This window comes from Microcebus murinus, chromosome 6, assembly GCF_040939455.1.
Source record: "Microcebus murinus isolate Inina chromosome 6, M.murinus_Inina_mat1.0, whole genome shotgun sequence".
Taxonomy (NCBI): Eukaryota; Metazoa; Chordata; class Mammalia; order Primates; family Cheirogaleidae; genus Microcebus; species Microcebus murinus.
In genome coordinates this window covers 73614632-73634741 of record NC_134109.1, presented here as the reverse complement: position 1 = coordinate 73634741, position 20110 = coordinate 73614632, and the positions used below count along the sequence as shown (strand labels likewise).

The 20110-nt window shown below is 44.1% G+C and overlaps 1 protein-coding gene across 5 annotated transcripts in view; it reads left to right on the top strand.

Annotated features, from left to right (window-relative positions):
- RYR3 (ryanodine receptor 3) overlaps nucleotides 1-20110 on the top strand; it is a 505145-nt gene that overhangs the window by 398098 nt on the left and 86937 nt on the right. For all 5 annotated transcript variants that reach the window (XM_076004231.1, XM_076004228.1, XM_076004227.1 and 2 more), the window contains 12 exons: nucleotides 2355-2444; nucleotides 3409-3555; nucleotides 3743-3805; nucleotides 5220-5295; nucleotides 5410-5533; nucleotides 8057-8172; nucleotides 8682-8749; nucleotides 9690-9811; nucleotides 16044-16093; nucleotides 16503-16563; nucleotides 18403-18641; nucleotides 19975-20056. In XM_076004231.1, coding sequence (XP_075860346.1) covers nucleotides 2355-2444; nucleotides 3409-3555; nucleotides 3743-3805; nucleotides 5220-5295; nucleotides 5410-5533; nucleotides 8057-8172; nucleotides 8682-8749; nucleotides 9690-9811; nucleotides 16044-16093; nucleotides 16503-16563; nucleotides 18403-18641; nucleotides 19975-20056 — 1238 coding nt within the window. The remainder of the gene's footprint in view (nucleotides 1-2354; nucleotides 2445-3408; nucleotides 3556-3742; nucleotides 3806-5219; nucleotides 5296-5409; nucleotides 5534-8056; nucleotides 8173-8681; nucleotides 8750-9689; nucleotides 9812-16043; nucleotides 16094-16502; nucleotides 16564-18402; nucleotides 18642-19974; nucleotides 20057-20110) is intronic.

Here is a 20110-nt window from a genome sequence, read left to right as displayed (position 1 = left end):
AGGCAATGGGGACAAGCCCCTTACGGGTCTCCCCACATTTGCTCCAGTCTGTTCTCGACACTGCAGCGAGTGAGGGTTTCACTGTGCAAATTCTGTCATATCCTACCACTGCTTCTCCTACCCAGCCCCTTCTACTTGTTAAACTTTTAACAACGTCTAACTGTTCTGAATAGAAAGGTCAATATTCAGTGTTCTGAATGTGGCCCAGTACCTAACCTGACCTCTGCTACCATCTCTAGCCTGCTGTCTTCCCTGACCCCTTCCCTCCAGCCACCCTCTCTGCCTCACCCACACACACTGCATGCGCCTGAAACCCTCCTCTGGCTGAGCCGGACACCCACCTGCACCCACACAGGTGCACACGGCATTCACCAACTCATCCTGCAGACAGCGGTGCAGGCGTGATTCCTGAGGAGGCATTTCCCCAGATTTCTCAGCTATAGCACCACGTTCTTTAAAGTACTTTCATAACATTTTTATATATTTGTATTTAGGACAGATACGCATGTGTACATTTATTCTGCTTATCAGCTATATGTTTCCTAGTGTGGTTATTTGATGAATACCTCTTTCTGCTCCTAGACTGTAAGCTTCATGGCACAGGGCTAAAGAGAACTCTCCAGATTCAAGAGAGACTCAGGAGGTAAAATCCACATGGTTTGGTTATGGATTGGCCATTGCTATGGAGTCATGGAGATGTCTCTTCTCCCCAGTTCATGAGCTGGCAAAGATACACGTTTGCTCACCATTGCCAGGGTGCACTGATTATCTAACAAGGAAAATAGTGTTTTCCCAGCTCTCAAAACTCTTGCTGTCTTGGGAGAAACAAAATGAAAAGGACATTGTGGGGCAGGTTGTTCAGTGCTGTGATGGACACAGGGTTAGAACACACAGGAGTCCCAAATCTGGTGCCGGGGGTCCGGGAACACCTCGTAGGTCTGGTGACATCCACAGCATGTGCTAACGGATGCCCAGGGGCCATCATCGCAGGCCGATGAGCACACTGCGGGCCTCGGGAGCAGCAGGGGTGGACACAGGGAGGCAGGAGAGAGTTTGGTGGCTTTAGCGAGCCGTGGTTCAGGATAGCTAGGACATGGAGGAGGGTGGGGCAAAAGAGGAGTCTGGAGAATCATCTTGCTAGGTCTGGAGGTCACGTGAAAGCGTTTGGGTTTTACCAGGATGGCAGCCGGCAGTCAGAACATTTTGAAGCAGTAGAGTTCCCTGATCAGGGTGATTTTTGAAGCACCTGACAGTACTGTCAGAAGAGGCATGGAGAGGAGGCCTCCCTGGAGAAGAGGCACAGCTGAAGGCAGGGAGCCTGCGCAGGGAGCTCTCGCAGCGATCCCAGTGAGCGCCGATGCTGCCCTGCGCTAACATACTGGCAAGGACGCAAGAGAGACAGACAAGTGCTGTGAAGGGGGCAGAGCAGTGGTGTCCAGGAGGAATCCCACATTGCTGGCTTGGGCAGTGAGTGTAAGCTGGGGCGATCACTGAGATCCAGGGAACCCAAGAGAAGGAGACATTCAGAGAAGTGAGCCTCTGGGTTCTGTTCCAGACACATGGAGAGGTACCTGTGGAACATCCAAACAAAGCTTAAGTAGGTTTGGGAATTAGGAGTTAGCTCTAGGCTGGAAGTCCTGATTTGGTATTAGTCACTTACCAGCAGTAACTGAAACCATGGGCCTAGATGAACCCACCCTCAGGGAGTGAAGGAGGGATAGAAACTTGGGAAATACACACAGGTAACAAACGGACAGAAGCCCAGGAGTGTTTGGGCTGCAAGGTTGGGGGACTCAGGGTCTTGCTTTTATCTCTGTGTCCACAGTGCCTGGAACAGCATCTGGCACATTCTGCAGAAGGCTCTCAGCCAGTATGGGTCAAGTGACTGTTAAATTTCCTAAACTTCCATGCGTGCTTCCCTACAAAGCATGCGTCGCTGCAACTTTGCTCTCACAGGCAGGGGGCGGGCCAGTCAGCCCCTCCACTCGGGGCAGTAGGAGGTCCAGCCCTTTGAGCCTTGCCTCTGTTCTTCCTGTGAGTGTGACCGCTGACCTGAGAAGCATTGTTCTCAGGCCTCTTGAAATAACTTTCTGTTTTAAATGGGCCTGAAATGCAAGCGAGAAAGGGGTGAGGACAGCAGCTGACGTAAGGAGGAGTGGAGAGCAGAGTTCAGGATGCAGGGGGCAGAGAGCCCGCCAGCCTGAGAGGATCAATTAGACGTTTCCGAGGGTAGTTTCCAAGCTCTGTCACTACCCATTATTCAGTTTGTTCAGTGAAAATAGAAGCGGGGATTTGGGTCACATATCAGGGCTCTGTGAGAGCTAAGGATATTTAACCTGAAAACATTCCTACAGACTCAGAGCGGGTGGAAGTATGGCATTTCCCTGGATGAGAACGTCAAGACCCACCCACTGATAAGGCCTTTCAAGACATTAACGGAAAAGGTAAGAACCGGGCGTCTGGTAACACGACATGCTGTTTCCTGCCTTGAGAATTGTATCTGACACTCAGAGGAGTTAAGAGCACATTTCCCCTCAAGTTCCTTGGAGACGTTCTGGGACTCATGAGCTTGCGACAGGCCCGGGACCACGTGCTGTTCTTTGTCTCTGAGAGCCCACTACAGAAGGCAGCTCCCTTCAGCTCCTATAGGCTGAGCCGAAATGCATTTGTAATTCTCTTGCAACTAAACTAGGAAGGGGTTTTGTTAGATTATGGGAGTGTGTGTTGGGTGTGGAGAGAAGGGACAGTGAATTACTGGAGAAAATTCAGACAGAATTGATTTCCAACACACAGAAGGTACAGGGAGTAGAGAAAAGAGTCCCCCAAGGAAATGTGAACAAGTCTGTTGCTTTTTTTTTTTTTTTAAATTAATAAATGTGGTTCAACTCAACTCTGAATTCTTACCTTGTGATCAGTAGGAGTTCTTTGTAAACTCTAGGCCTAGCATCACATATAAAGGATGGTGCATGTATGTTTGTACACATATTGACCACCTGTGAAAGTGTGCATAGATCAAAAGAGAATTATAAGAAATTCTGTTTCCTAAGCTCTAAGGAGAGCTTTGTGCAGATGCATTTTGACAATATCCCATCTTCAACAGCTATAAGAACATGAGGAGTCCCTCTCCTGTTCTTATTTTTCTTTCTCCACAAAATGTAGATAATGTCATTAATAGCGTCTGGCATATTTCCTCTGAGGGTAGGAGGCCATAGTGCCTTATACTTAAAAACATCAGACAGACCGATTGCATATTTCAGGTGAGATGCTGCAAAGGGTCTTCTGACCTAGTGAAAGAAAGCTAGAGCTAACTAGCACCCCAGTCCACTGCAGGACCCTCCCGTGGAAAGGAGGACTAGTCAGAATCCTGGGTGTGTCCAGCAAAGTTCTCCTGCTCACATTATCTTCTAGGAGAAGGAAATTTATCGCTGGCCTGCCAGAGAGTCCCTGAAAACCATGCTGGCTGTGGGCTGGACTGTGGAGAGGACCAAAGAGGGGGAAGCTTTGGTTCAACAGCGGGAAAATGAGAAGCTTCGAAGCATGCCCCAGGCCAGCCAGGTAGGACTCCACACCCAGAGGCTGCTGCAGAATCTGGGAAAGGTCTCCCTGGGGCATCATAGGTGGGGCCACCTGAGATGAACCCTGGGGATTTTTCAGGACACATCTTCCACAGCTAAAGGTGGGATTGCTGATAAGAAAGAGGAAAAGAATGGCAACCCCAGTGACTCTGCCTTTGCATTCCTAGGGCAACAGCTACAGCCCTGCCCCCCTCGACCTCTCAAACGTCGTGCTCTCCAGAGAGCTCCAGGTCAGTGTACTTCGAGAACAGTATACTTTGAGAACAGCATGACTTGCTCTCTAAAACCCCTCCAGTGCAGGACCTATTACAAGAGTTAAAGGGGAAAAAAGGAGCAGAATGCCTAGAACAGATCACCACTAAAATATCAAAACTGCAGACATTGTGCAGAGGCCACAGAGAAAGCCCCAGCAGAATTAACCAGTCACCCAAAAAGCGGCAGCTTTGTTGTTCCAAGAAGATTGTAACAGCAATGACTAGTTAAAGGAAGAACAGCCAGCACAATACAGTCATCCCTCTGTATCCATGGGGGATTGTTTCTAGGACCTTCTGCAGATACCGAAATCAGGGGATGCTCAAGTCCCTGATATACAATGGCACAGTATTTGCATATAACCTGTGCACATTCTCTAGAGGTTAAGTCATCTCTAAATGACTTATAATTTCTAATACAATGTAAATGCTATGTAAATAAATGTTATACTAGGTTGTTTAGAAACCAAGAGAAATAAGTCTGTACATGTTCAGTGCAGATGCAATTTTTTTTTTTAGTATTTTTGGTCCACGTTTGGTTGAATCCATGGGTGCAGAAGCCATGGATAAGGAGGACCGACTGTGCTGTATCAAAACACAAAAATACATAAAACAGCTAGGAGGAAATCTGTGGAACCTGCCCCATGGGTGGAGATGAATGCCTGGTCCTTGTAAGTCCCCCAAACCAAAAGGGCAACCCGCATATCCTACAGTGGATTTGCTCAAGTTCCCCGTGATGGTGCAGACAAGCAATTGTTGCCAGATAGGGGGACGTAAAACCAAGAGGACGGAGCTAAATGCCCTAAGCTGCTTCCTCCCATTGCTCCCCTCCTGCACACACGGTGGCTGTGGCCTGCCCCCAGCCCAGGGCACTCACCCCTCTGAGAGTCCATCAGTTCAACCCCTTGGACTCCAATGTGCCTCCTTCATTCTAAGTCACTGTTTTATGAGCCTTACAAAGACCTATTCTATTTGAGAAATCTTTACAGCAGTTTCCTCCAAGATGTGATAATTTTTGGTTTAAGTCAAAGGCTTTCAGGAGTTCTAGACTTTTGCATGCACCACACTCCTAACTCCGACTCAGGTCAGAACTGTGATATTGAACTCCTGTGACAGATCATGAGTGCCACCGTGCAGTTTTATCTGGAAATGGGTGTTTTTCACGCATGCATCCAACTGCCAGGATAATAAGTTACAAGAGAAGGACAGAATTAGACATTGTTTTCTGTGTATATGAGAAGATATGAAACTAATGGGGTGCATAAGCACAGACTAAGGAATGATGGAGTCCCTCCGTGGTGTGCTGTTCCCGAGACTGCCTGGAATAGCCTGGCATGCAGGAAGGGATTTTTCTTGCTTTCTCTCTGACTTGTGTCTCCTTGGTGGGACACAGGGCATGGTGGAGGTCGTGGCTGAGAACTATCATAATATCTGGGCCAAGAAGAAAAAGCTGGAACTGGAGAGCAAAGGTGAGCCTGGTTCCCAGCCTCCCCCAGAGAAGCTGAGCTGGGAGTGAGGATGTCCTCCCAGAATTGCAAAGGAAGAGACACATATGTTGTCCTCTCTCACCTTACTGACCCCAGGTGGTGGCAGTCACCCTCTTCTGGTGCCATATGACACCTTGACTGCCAAGGAAAAGTTCAGGGACCGAGAGAAGGCACAGGACCTGTTTAAATTCCTCCAAGTGAATGGCGTTCTAGTTTCTAGGTAAGTCATCTTCCGCGTGATGTTAGCGAGGCAGGGGCGTGGGGGATGGTCTCTGACTCTCCAGGTATTCATCACCTGCCTACAAAACCCATCAAAGTAAGGACAGCAGTTGAGTGTTTTGAAATGAGAACACTTTTTATTTTGAAGCATGAAGCCGCCTTTTCTGACATAAACAGGAAGGGTAGGTATTAATTTTTAAAGATCAGTTACAGCAAAGAATTATGACAAATTATACTAACCTATCTTAAACATTTAATTTTAACCTAAAACGTATAAGCATGCATTCATTCACAAATCTTGTGCTACAGGCCAAAGCCCTTTCTTTGTTCTATCGATTGGAGTTATAAATGACATCCATAATACACCCTCAAAGCTTTAAAATTTGGGCTTCTTTAAAGAACAATGAGAATTTGAAGCACATGAAAACAATATAAATGCAGTATTCTAGATATTTTTAATTTCCTTCCCTATCTTTTACAGTTGTCTCACTCATACCTAATTCAAAAACTATATATTTGAAGCTTGCAATTGCATGTCTTTGCAAAATATGCAACTTTGTTTTGTTAGAATAAACAATTCTCTTCCCACCCCTATATTGTTGTTTTATATAATATTTTATTAAACTGCATAATACCAATAACAAACATAACTGACATAAGCAGTCTTTGAACAAAGGAAATTGATTCTTATGAAGATGGACCTGTACTGGAGAGATTGAACACATTGTGATTTCCTAAGATGTTTTATCTCAAACTTGTGTAAGTCAAAATTATGTGGATGAATGTTTTATATAGGATAGTCTTGGCTGCTTAAGTCTTAAAGGTCAAATCTGTTTTCTCCCCCCTCAAATGTCAGTGGTGGCTGTGCTACATAGGCTCATGCTTACTTGGGTCCTTTGTGGCATGAAAAACAAGCGAGTGTTCGTTCCTATTCTGCTACAGCCATTCCTCCTAAAAGCAATGTTTGCTGAGCAAGCTGCTGGTTTTTCTTTTTTCTTTTAGTTTCCTGCAGAATTTTTGCCATTGAATGGCAAAAATAAAAATAAATAAAAATCTATACAAATATTTCTGTTGTATCTCATATGAAAAAAATAACAAGACTTATTTGCCGTATTGTCGAACAGGAAAGGTCAGACAGCAGGAGACAGCCTCCGGGAAAGTATTCGAGAAAGACTCCCATCGTCATTTTAATCCTGTTCTTAACACCAAGATGAATGTGCAGTGTGATTTTGCTGATAAATAACTTGCTCACAGCAATGAAAAATTCCCTTTTACTATAACTGAAAAGGAAGTCAAGGAAATAGGAGAATCAAGGAGAAAGATAATTGAATCCAGCAAATATATCTGAGTGCTAATTTACCATGTGCAGCACCCTGTGGCAGGCGCTTGGATATGCAGATGATCAGGCGAGGTCCCTACACCTAGGAGAACTCCTAGCTTCCCCCTACCCTGCCTCAGTCCTGCCCTGTCTTTAGCTTCCCCATCACTCAATGTCAACCCATTCTTCCAGTTGCTCAAGTCAAAAACCTTGACTCTTCTTTGTCTCCCAACCTACATCCAATCCTTCAGGAAATCCTGTGGTTTGACTTTTAAAATATATCCAGAATCTGTCTACATCTTACCCCCTTCATGCTATCACCATCCTTGCTGAGATAGCTTCCTATCTGGGCTCCCTGTTCCACCTTTGCGCCCCTGTCCATGGTCAATTTTAAACTTAGCAACCAGGGAAATTCTGTTATAATGTAAGTCTTAACATGTCACTCCTCTATTCAAAAGTTCCAGTAGCTTCCTATCTCACTCAGAGCAAAAGCAAAATTCTCAGGGTGGGCTGCAGGGCCCTAAAAGATTTGTTTTACTTCCCCCACACGTACACCCTTCTGACCACACTTCCATTCTACCCACACTGGCCTCTCTGCCATATTCCTTCAACTCAGCATGCATGCTCCTACCCCAGGATCTTTGCACTACTTGCTCCTGTGCCTGCAAAGCTCTTTCCCCAGAAGTCCATATGGCTCACCTCCCTCAAGCCTTTACTCCAATGTCAATCTCCCAGTAAGACTAAGCCTGACTACCCTATTTAACGCTAAAGTCTACAAACCCTCACTCCTCCACTCTTGGGCCTTTTCATTCTGCTTTAATTTTTCTTTTTTTCATGAAATGTATTAACTTCTAGGATTCTATCTAATTTATATTTTGTTCATGTTTGTTTACTATGGCCAACAGATACGTTCCTTCCATAAGAGCAGGGGTTTTTGTTTTCTCCTCTGACTTATCCCCAGCTCAATACTTGTTGGATAAGGTCTTTCTGAAAAATCTTTTCAGAAATTATCATAGAACAGGTATTACATGCTTACACAGGTAGGTTCCTAGTGCAAGGGGAAATCAGTCAAATGATGAGTCATGTCCCTAAGCCAGAATAACCATTAACATTTGGAAATCAAATTCAACACTGGTGGGATTGATGATGCACCAAAGTCACTTGGTTATCTCTGTTACTTCTGGGGTTTACCCATTTCCAACCTAGAGGTATGAAGGACATGGAACTGGATGCCTCCTCCATGGAAAAGAGATTTGCCTATAAGTTTCTGAAGAAGATCTTGAAATACGTTGATTCTGCTCAAGAGTTTATTGCCCATTTGGGTGAGTGTCATTGTGAAATATCACAAAAGAATTTGATATTCCTTTATCAAGGAAAGGATCCTTTCATACTGTAACTGTTCAAGATTCATTTAGACATGTGATTTTGGAGGGAAAGAAAAGAGTGGCTGAGATTTCCTCCCCCTTCCAAAAAAATCAATTTGGTCCTTAGCTTCCCTACTGGATTGAACTGAACCTTTTGTCATTTTTTTCATACAACACATCCTATTTTAACTTTCCCATTGTTTTGCTCTGTGACTGTAGATGGGCGAATCAACCTCTCTGAAGCTGCTTTCTCATTGCTAAAGCAGAGAAATGGGTAGTGAAAGAGCTTAGCGAATTTGACATAAGAAGTAACTAATCAGCACAATTGTAAAGTACTTGGTAAAATATAAGAAATTTTGTAAAATCGAATAGCCTTTTTATGGCCTTTAGAAAAGCCTGCTCTGTCTCTAAAATGCTGTGATTGTTTTCTAACTCTGGCCAACTTTGTATTACCTGTGTCTTTGTAGAAGCCATTGTCAGCAGTGGGAAAACTGAAAAGTCTCCCCATGACCAGGAGATCAAATTCTTTGCCAAAGTAAGTGGCTTTCTGCACTTAATCAAAGTGCTGTCTTCTTGGGAGCTCCACTATTTAGGGTACAGGGTAGCTGATCCACTAGAGATATCTAAAACTCTGATAGCTTCCATGAGATACATGCATATTCCTTTGTGTGGGACAGTCCTGAGGCAGGTGGGTGGTCTGAGCCTACTCATCTCCACACCATCCCCCAGGGATCCAGGTTCTTCCTCCCTTGCAGCTCCACCATCTCCGGAGCTGTGGTCTGTCAGGGTGGTTCAGGCAGGCTCACCTGCACTGCTTCTGTGGGAAAGGGGAAAAGAAGCAGGAAGGTTGGATGGAGGGGGAGCTACTGCTTTGTAAGAGTTCTATCTCAGCGACTAGAACTTAGTAATTTTATTATAGCTTCATCTAGCTGCAAGGGAGACTGGGTAATGCATTCTCTAGCTGGATGACCCTCTACCCAGCTAAAACACAGGGGGTTCTATTGCTAAAAAGAAGGGGAAAATGAATGTGGGTGCCAGTGAGCAGCCTCTTCCATGCAGCCCTACTCAGAGAAATAAAGACATAGAAGACCTTGAGTAGCCTTGCTCTGAGAAGCAGAGACAGAACACCTGAGGCTGGTGATTCTAGGCCATGCCCCAAGTGTACTTGTTAGATGCAATGCTCAAAAAGCCACTTCTGAGTGCAGGTGTCCTACAGGGTTGCCCTGCAAATGCTGACCCAGGGCTGCACACACATTTCTTTGTGCCCTTAGTTGATGGCCCTCTCCTTTCACATATCCCCAAGGCCTCTGGTTTGAAACATGGAAGAAGAAAATGTGATGGAAACTGGGTAGAATTTCCTGAAAATTCCAGGGTCAGTGTTCACAGGCTTTTTGCTCACTGAAACTAAACTTTATAAAATGAACTAAGGGAAGGGCTTTGGCTAGCCAGAAGTTTATTTGTGCTGGGTTTTCCAGGTCCTCCTCCCACTGGTTGACCAATACTTCACCAATCACCGCCTCTACTTCCTGTCGTCCCCTCTGAAGCCCCTTAGCAGCAGCGGGTATGCCTCCCATAAGGAGAAAGAAATGGTGGCCAGGTGAGTCTGCAAGAGAAAGAGAAGGTCGTGGTGCTGATGTGAGTTATTTAAAACTCCAGGTTCTTGGGGACTAAATGGTGAGTCTTTTGGAGAAATGAAGCAGAGCCTGATGATTGGAAGCTCAGGGGGGGGGGGTGGTTTTCATCTAGGTTTTGAAAGAAATATCCATACCTATCTGCATTATTTTAGCAAGTAAAAGAAGGGCACTGTTTGGGAGTGTCAGCAGGGCTTGAGAAAGATCTGTATGCTCAAGTCATCATCCATCCTGAAACAGCATTTAGAAAAGGGTGGAGAGTATCATGAAGCTTGAGAAATGCAGTCACACAGCACTGAGAATAAACTTAGAATTTTTTAAAAGAATCAGATCTTATTGTGGATGATCTGAAATTTTAAAATCTAGAACAGCATCATTCAATTTGAATTCCCAATAAGGAAATATTTTTCATCAAAAGCACCACTCTCCCTACTCATTCCACTAGGCCACTAGGCGTAAGGTGCAGATACATTAACAGGCATGAGAACAGGGGGCTGCTTCCTGATGAGGCTATGAGATGATTCCCCCGTGCCTTGGGTTCTCTCTGTATTTGAGTCATGAAGGACAAGGAATGATTTAGACTTCTAAATAGCAAAGAGTTAAGGACCTTAATGATAGTAGGCTATCAACTCTTTCCCTAGCATCTGTTGACAGTGGACAGTATACATTATACTTAATAAGGGCCCAGGCATTAAATATCACCATCTTTGAGAAGATATTCAACTTTAGGATTCAGATAAAACTTATTAAACAGCATGGCTAAGCAGTGAGCACCATTTTTCATACGTAAGAGTTACTGCCCATTTGTCGAGGTATCATTGCAAAGTGTCGCATCGTTTCAAATTCTAAGAACTGCTTGTGTATTGTTGATCTCCATTTTGCAGATGAAGAAACTGAGGTTCACTCAGGTTCACCCCAGTGCCCAAAGTGACCCGGGTCTTAAGATAGGCACAGAAACCATAATAAATTAATTATTTGCAGACTTCACATCAAAACCCTATCAGTGAGTAACAAGTGACAATTAAGTTGCATCTGGTGGCACGTTTTATAGTGGCAAGTGAGTTGATATACTTTAATTGTACAGCTGCATCTCATGGCAGGCTTAAGTCAGAATCTGACACTTATTTTAGTCCACATGTCCCGTCTATCCACATCAAATGCTGTATGTTCTGTACTGTGATCACTTTTCTCACTTAAGTCAGGAAAAGCCTCATGCTATCAACATGTGAATCAGGTACTGATGGAGATCACCTGAACATTTTCAGGATGCACCAGCGTAGTTTGTTATAAACTGGGAGAATATTAAGCAAAGTGAGATATTCAGATAATCCAACAGAGGGCAGATGTGCCTGTCTTCTTCATCTATTTTTCTTAGATTATCAATTCATGGAAATGTAACATTTGTTCAACCAGGCACCATGTGTCGCAGCTGGAATACAACCCGGAGCTGATCAGCCTTGCAAATAGCTTTCAGATCCATCAGTGTGTTTGCCGCCCTCCCCCAGAAGGGGTTTGTGTTTGCACTGGGTGTGTTCATGTCGCCAGGCTCCTCTCGTTGGCCTCCTTCCCTGTCGCCCCCCTCTTCTGTCTGATGCTGCTCTCCCATGGGTCCCGCACTCCCACACTAAAGGGCCTGGGGGCCCTTTAACATATTGCCTTTGCATTCTGAGATGGCAGAGAGGTGCTCGGGGACTCTGGCCCCTTATAACTCTGGGCTAGGGACAATGCTTTCACTTAAACCATGGGCTCCATAGGGGACAAGCAGGAGCCTTTGGAAATTTCAGGTCCTAGCCCTGCCATGCCTGAGAAAGCACTTCTGACAATGAGGAGAGCGTGTTAGTATTAGGATCGAACAATCCAGCCATCTCCTTTAGGTAGAAGAATATTATTTTGTTTCTATATAGAATGTATGCCCACTTAGAATCATTTTTGCCAGAAATTTCTGAGTATATCCAGGCCTTATTCCAAAAACTAAGAGAGTCGTACGATTGATTACTCTCCATTTGTAATGAGAAAGCTAACACACGGAGCAGTTAAGAGGCTGCACCAAGATGGCCAAGTAATCGCAGGCAAAGCCACAGGGCCCGTGTTCCCCGGGGTTATCCCTCTCCCCAACTCCCTGAGTTTGCATCATATACACATCTCTGAAAAAAAAAAAACACCATGAGAACAGAAAAAGAAGAAGCAATTGATACTTAATTTCACCCTAGCTGGCTGCCAAATTTCCATTCCCTTATTATGAATTCTCTTAAGGCCAGGGGATTCCAACTTATTTCCACTGCAAGAACAAATAACCAGTCACAGGAGACTTTGGTTGTGATTTTCTAGTAGACAACCCAGAAAGACCCAGGGCGTGCATTGAAAACCATTTAAAGGCGAGCAAGTTTCCATCCCCTCCAACACTCAGGATATTTTCCTTCTCCATTTGAGTTGCCCTGTACAGCTGCAGTCCCAAACCCCCAGGCCACAACCGCAAACCGGTACCCATCCGTGGCTGTTAGGAACCAGGCCACACAGCAGGAGGTGAGTAGCAGGCAAGCAAGCAAAGCTTCATCTGTATTTACAGCTGTTCCCCATTGCTCACATCACTGCCTAAGCTCTGCCTCCTTGTCAGATCAGTGGCTGCGTTAGATTCTCACAGGAGTGCAAATCCTACTGTTCACTGTGCATGTGAGGGGTCTAGATTGTGGCTCCTTCTGAGAATCTCATGCCTGATGACCTGAGGCAGAGCCAACGCAGTGATGCTAGCGCTGGGGAGCGGCTGCAAATACAGATTACCATTAGCAGGGAGGTTTGACCGCACAGAAACCATAATGAATTAATTATTTGCAGACTTCACATCAAAACCCTATCAGTGAGTAACAAGTGACAATTAAGTTGCATCTGGTGGCACGTTTTATAGTGGCAAGTGAGTTGATATACTTTAATTGTACAGCTGCATCTCATGGCAGGCTTAAGTCAGAATCCGACACTTATTTTAGTCCACATGTGGCCTGCCCATTATTTTATTCACCACTTCCTTCCATCCATGCCTCTTTCCCACACTGCACGCTTGTCCCAGTCAGTTTTGGTAAGTCTACAAGCTAATCCTAGCAAAAATGAGTAAAAGATAAACATCGCTAGACGGCTTCTTTGAAAAGGGGGAAAGGACCCAATGATGACACAGTAGAAGACACTACAACTGCCAACAAAATGAAAGCTGCATTTAAAAGAAAATACCAGGAGTCCTACTTAGATTATGGGTTCATGCAACAGGTGAATCACACTCTCCAAGCCCGCTTTTGTATAACATGTGGTGACCAGCTATCCAATGAAGCCATGAAACCTTCAAAACTGTTTTCGAGACACATGGAGACTGAGCACCCTGCATTAAAAGATAAGCCTTTGGAGTTTCTCAAAAGAAAAAAAAACATGAACATGAAGAACAGAAGCAATTATTGAAGGCCACTGTTTCATCAAATGTGTCTGCACCAAGAGCATCATTCTTCGTGGCTAACCACATTGCTAAAGCTAAGAAACCCTTTACTATTGGTGAAGAGTTGATCCTGCCTGCTGCTAAGGACATTTGCCATGAACTTGTAAGAGAGGCTGCAGCTCAAAAAGTGGCGTGTGTTCCTCTTTCAGCTAGCACCATAACTAGATGAATTGATGAAATAGCAGAGGATATTGAGGCACAATTGTTAGGATAATTGAGTCACTGTGACATCCAATCCAGGTTGATGACCAATGTTGACAACAAGGCAACAATGCTTGTTTTTGTGCAATATATTCTTCAGGAGGATGTCCTTGAGGACATGTTATGTGCACTTTTTTTTTGCCAAGCAACAGACACCATAGCTGCAGAACTATTCAAGTCTTTGATTACATATCAGGAAAACTGAATTGGTCATTTTGTGTTGGTATATGCATGGATGGGAGCGGCTGCCATGACTGGACAGCTTTCTGGTTTCGCTACTTGGGTCAAAGAGGTTGCTTCTGAATGTGAGTCTATGCACTGTGACATCCATATAGAAATGGTGAGTACCCATTAAATGTCACCTGAACTAAACAACATTTTGTAGGATATGATTAAAATTATCAACCACATTAAAGTGCATGCCCTTAACTCACATCTGTTTGCACAGCTCCGCAGGGAGATAGACACAGAGCACATACGTCTTCTCTTATTCACAGAAGTGAGATGGCTTTCTAAAGGTAGATCCCTGGCCAGAGTTTTTGAGTTACAAGAACCACTCCAGAGATTTTTTTTTTTTTTTAGAAAAACAGTCACCACTGACAGCACATTTCAGTGACAGAGAATGGGTAGCAAAACTTGCTTACTTGGGTGACATATTCAACCTGCTCAACAAATTCAATCTGTCACTTCGGGGGAGAATGACAACTGTGTTCAAGTCGACAAATAAAGTGGCTGCATTTAAAGCCAAACTGGAATTATGGGGGCGACAAGTGAACATTGGGATTTTTAACATGTTTTGAATATTAGCAGAGATAGAAAGAGACTGAGCCAGGGCCTTCTCTCTCCCAGCTGGTGCATGATCACCTATCTCAGTTTTCAGGAGAAATCGATCATTACTTGCCAACCACAAAAGACCCCCCTGAACTGGGAAGGAATGGATCCACCACCCATTTGTGAATAAGCCAGGTGGATCAACTTTTTGCTCATGATCAACTGCTTGAGATCACAAGTAATATTGGCCTTAAAAGTATGTTTGAGACAACTTCAAATCTCCATATATTTTGGGTTAAAGTCAAGGCAGAATATCCTGAGATTGCCACAAAAGTGCTGAAAAACCTGCTTCCATTTCCAATATCCTATCTTTGTGAAGTAGGGTTTTCTCTAGTGACAGCAACCAAAATGAGATTACGGAGTAGACTGGACATAAGCAACACACTTCGGGTGTCACTGTCTCCCATAACCAAGTTGGGGCCATCTAAGTTGCAGGAAAACAAGCTTAGGGCTCCCACTGATTCTACATTATGCTGAGTTGTATAATTCATTATATATTACAATGTAATAATAGCAGAAATAAAGTTCATAATAAATGTCTTGCGCTTGAATCATCCCCAAACCATCCCCTCCTACCCTCACCCTCGTCTGTGGAAAAATTGTCTTCCATGAAATGAGTCCCTGGTGCCAAAAAGATTGGGGACCACTGCTGTAAAGGATCTCCTGCCCTGAGTGGGACAAAGAGCCCTGTGACACTGGGAGAGGCTGGGAACGACTTCAGCTCAGTCTCACCAGGGAACCCCATGGCCTGCACAGGTGGTTTTATTCTGTTTTCCCTCTTTCTGTTCTGCTTTCTGAAGGGATTGCAAAGTTCTCTGTCCATGCCAATGTCAAATAATGCCAGTGTTCTGAGGAAACTCTTCCCAAGAGCATCAACAACACAGGTCACACGATGGCCATCGTGCCCCAGGGGACTCCGCAGCAGCACATTCAGGAATGTGGATGGGGCTCCTTTCTAGCTGCACGGGGCTCTCAATGGGCACTGTGGAAAATCAAACGATGAGATACAGATGAACCTTCAGGGGTTCCACGGTGGAAAATATGGGTGAGAGCATGAAGAAGGATGAAAAAACACAAAAGCATCACACGTGGGCTTTCCTGGTTTCCAAGGATTCAGCTAGGACAGCAGCCCAGTCAGGCCTGGAGACTGATGGGAAATGACAGAATTAAATGTTATTTGTTTAACACACTCTCTCGTCGTACCTGAACCATTAACATTTTCTAATCCCAACTTCTTGCCCATGTGGCAACTAAAGCCTCACATCCCCAGATGAAGGCTAGAATATGGTTTGCAATCCATTCCAACAATGAAAAAAATGCTTCCTTTCAGAATCTTCATTTATTCCTGAATGTCATACATGTGAACGCTTCAACACATGGTACTCCATAGCAAGGAAAGTTTGCACCGGGTCAGTGAAAAATACTGCAGTAGTTGCAAATAGTTGCAGAGGGGTCGTTGTCAGTAAGGGTGATGCTGCCTGCAAGGTGTTTTCATGGCTCTCCACCGGGACAGTGTGATCCACGCATTCTTCTGAGCGTGGTCCAGAGGGTTCTGTGAAAGGAACATAGTGCATCTTCCTGGAGTGCCAATCTGTGTTCTCTGTTTTACAGCATGGGGGACAGGGCAGGGGTACAAATCATTAGTCCCTGAATCTCTGTGACTTTCTGAATTGCATTCTCTTCTGCTTCAGCCTGTTCTGCAAACTTGCTGCTCTTGTTAGACACAGGATTTCCCTCTTTGGTAAGTGGAGAGAAGTGTTGGTAAAGTCTGCACTCCTCCCTGTAATTAAACTGAACTTGCATTTTGCCTTTATTTGTGGTTCCCTCAGACAACCTGAGCCTTGGGACTATGGTGTCACCTAAATTTGCCATAGAAAAATTGATCTGAAGCATGATAAATGACCTCTCTACCCCTTTAACTACACAGATTTTCCACACCAATGAGTGTTTTAAGCTCTGCCTCTGACATCTACCGTGAAGCCCAGGCTGTGTCAGGCCAGAGACTAATGCAGTGTCCCTGGGCCTGGGCCTGGGGCTTTGTGTGTTGGTGGTTAATTATGCCGGGCTCTGGTTTGTGCATGGGGAGAAGATTGCATTTAAAAGACAGGCAAAGTGGTTGGTGGCATCACAGGTGATATCTTTTATTCTAGGGAGTGATTCTTCCACAATGGTGAGCTGTCTTCACATCTTAGCTCAGACACTTGACACGAGGTAAGTCTGCCCAATTTTTTCCAGCAGTTTCTCCTGGCTCCCTCTCTGACCCTCTCATCTCACTAATTACTGTTCTGAAGAGAAGACGAGATGGGGCGAGGGTGAGTCTGACCCTAGAAGTTAGCACTCTGTTTCTCAGTCCATGTGATGCGGAGCTGCTGTCATGACAGACTGAACACTCAGGGATCAGCATTTGATCAGTTCTCGTCTCCTCTTACTGAGAAGTTCATCTTTCAGAAACTAGAGTATATACTGTGGCAGAGTGCCACTTTGTACCTAATTCTCCACAAAAACGGAAGAGCTGCCAGATGGGTGGTGAGACCACAGGCACCCTAGGAGAGATGAATGACAGCACACTGAATTCAAAGTGGCCATTGCAGTAAATGCAGGGAGATCTGGTTGCAAAAGGATCAGAGAAAAAGACAGGTTTTGAGCTCATGGCCTGGGGCTCTGGGAGGAAGTCTTAAAAATAAGGCTTAAATTCCAGTAACAGTAGCATAAATGATGAGATTTTAAAAAGAGAGATGTATTATAGTAAAAACTGACAGGGAGCTTTTTTTTTTAACACTTTCATTAAGGAGGCCCCTTGTCAAAGTTGGGAGGAAGACACACCTCCGAAGACCCAATGCAAAAGAAAGGCACCAACCTAAAAGAGTGGCTCAAAGATAAAAATCTATGGTGAATGGACAATGTTTACAAAAAGAAGAGGTTAAAGACCACTAAAAGGAATTTTAGGGTTTTTGAGAGAGATGTGTTGTGGAGATATTAGGATAGCACAAAGTTTGCAGAGTCAGACTCAGGCATCCCAGGCTACGGAAATCACTTGCAATTGGGACAAGGAATCTTTACGCCAAGAAACATGTAGAAAGCCTTGGGAGAGAGCCTAGTTGTTTAAAAAATGCAGTCAGTTATTTAGTAATCATTTCTGATAAAACCTATGACTTGGGAGGTTAAGAAGTAAATACCTACAGGGTAGCATCGAGCCTCACTAACTTGTATTTCCTTGTTTTTATTGTCCTCATGGGTTGGCTGATTATCAGGAACATGCTGTAGATAAAAAGTGTCTGTCCTTCGAAAGCAAAGCTGTCATGAGATTCTGAATAAGATACAGAAATATGGAAAATTATAGATGACATATCAGTTTTGTTCCAATTCTTAAGTTTTATAAGATAGTTTTGAGGGAAAGCCTCAAATGCCCATAGCTAATCTCCATTCCCACAGGGCACATTTCGGTGTTGTTTTTCCAGTGGTCTATTAAGCTGTTATAGATACATTTTTTTAAGCTGTTTTAAAAGGGTTAGCTGTCCCGTTTCTCTCCCCTTGTCCAACCTAGGACATTCCTGCAAACTAACAGAAAGCTAAGCTGTAGCTGACGTGGTTTCTTGCTCTTTCTCTCTCTATATAAGAGATCCTACATCAGAATGGTTCATGTTTCTAGCTAGTCTTATAAATATTGCTTAACCTACAGTGAGCTGCAAGAAAAGCTCACCTCCCCATCCTCTTAATTAGCTATTTACCAAGAACTAGCCAGCTACAGCTTTCTATAGGCAGTAGGTCACCAATATCAGTTTCATTCTAAATTGTTCCCTGCATTTCCTGAAGAGCTGAGTGATAATTCTCTCAAACCGAGTACACTGTCCAGTCACCACCCTCTGTGAGATGATGTAATCTGGGTTTCTTCCTGGATGTTAACTGTCCTCTCCATTTCTCCTGACATGGTGTGGGCGGATGACTAGAGTGTCAGATGTCTGCCCAGGTTGCACTGCAAGCCACCAGTCTCAAGAATGGGGTTGGCCACAAAAAGTTCAGATGACGCTCCTGGTTTTTGTTTGCCTGCAGGACCGTCATGAAGTCGGGCTCAGAGCTGGTGAAGGCTGGGTTGCGAGCATTCTTTGAAAATGCTGCAGAAGACTTAGAGAAGACTTCAGAAAACCTGAAGCTTGGGAAGTTCACCCATTCCCGGACGCAGATTAAAGGCGTTTCACAGAATATTAACTACACCACGGTGGCCCTACTCCCCATCCTGACATCCATCTTTGAGCATGTCGCTCAGCATCAGTTTGGGGTGGATCTGCTCTGTGAGTCACGCTGCTGTTTGTCATGGATTTATAGGCACATGGCCACGGATAGAGGTGTGGGACCCATACCCTTATGCTGACCTTGAGCACAGAGTAGAAAGAGAATTATTCCATACTCTTTTCTTCTTAAAGAAAAAATGATATGATAGGCTCTAAGAGGGGGAATAAATTCCTTAATTTGAGTATATAATATTTAATTTTTTCCCACTTTTATTCTGGACCCATAATTTCCCACCCACTAGTCTAGCTCTCAGCTAGTGTGCTCTCACTTAATTTGAAAAGATTATCTGAGCAATACAGTGGGAGGTACAGGTATGCTCCCAAGGTTTTTCAGGTATCATTTTTCTTGGTTAGAAGCCTTAATTTATTTATTGGATATTAGGAGCAAAGGAAAGACGCTAATGTTTCATTACCTGAGTGTTCAGAACAAGACCAGGGTAGGTCAGTTTTATTTTAGTTTGCATTGAGCACCAAGTCCAACCCCTCAGTGCACAGATTTGCCACCAAGCTTCAGTTTTAAGCTTTAAAAGTTGGCACATGATTTAATTTAACTGGTTGTTGACAGCTGAGGCTGTGTCTTCCGTATCTTTGAACAACTGAAAATGAGTTATTTCTTTTGCATAGAGATTGGGGTAATATCCAAACTCATTATTTTGTGTCATGAAAACAATGCAGCTCCTTGGTTGAAAACTAAAACATGAAATTAGTTCTGATTGTGTTAAAATAGTCCCAGCCTTGGTATGAGCTCCAGACATGGCTCGGGACATGTAGCCTGCAGATTAAACTTTACAAGTTCCTAAGCAAAATATGCCCTTCCCCTAGGAAACATGATAAAATCATGATACAGTTAAATTGCCTTTAGAAAAATAGGCAGACATGAGGAATTTTGCTCTATCTCTAAAGAAGATGTGGCTGTTGGACATATCCTTTTAAGAAATGAGGTTCATTCAAAAAGTTTATTCAAGCTTCAGGTTTTCTGCATGCTTCCTTCCTAAGGAAGGAAATACTGCACTGGATAAAAGTTAACTAAAATGTCTCCTTCTCTTGGGAAAAAAAAAATCCATTATGGAAGGACCCATTGGTCAAGTGATTCCTTTGCCTGTGAAGCAATGTGCTCTTCGTCATAAGCCCCACAAAGAAACCAGGATGGCTGGATGGAGGATGTTTGTGTCTCTGTGTTTTCTCTCCCCATTCGATAACAAGCCATCGCCTCTGTCACTAGTTAAGAAAGATTTTTTATTTTGCTCTTGACTGATGCCCGTGTGTTTTTTTCTGTTCATCGATCCTTTCTGTGGGATTGATGTGCAGCAATGACGTCTCTTCTTTGTTTCAGTGAGCGATGTGCAGATTTCGTGCTACCACATACTGTGCAGCCTCTATGCCCTTGGGACAGGAAAGAACATCTATGTCGAGAGGTAATTAGTGAACAAACAGGGCTAACACATTTAGGCTCAGAAAAATGTTAGAGT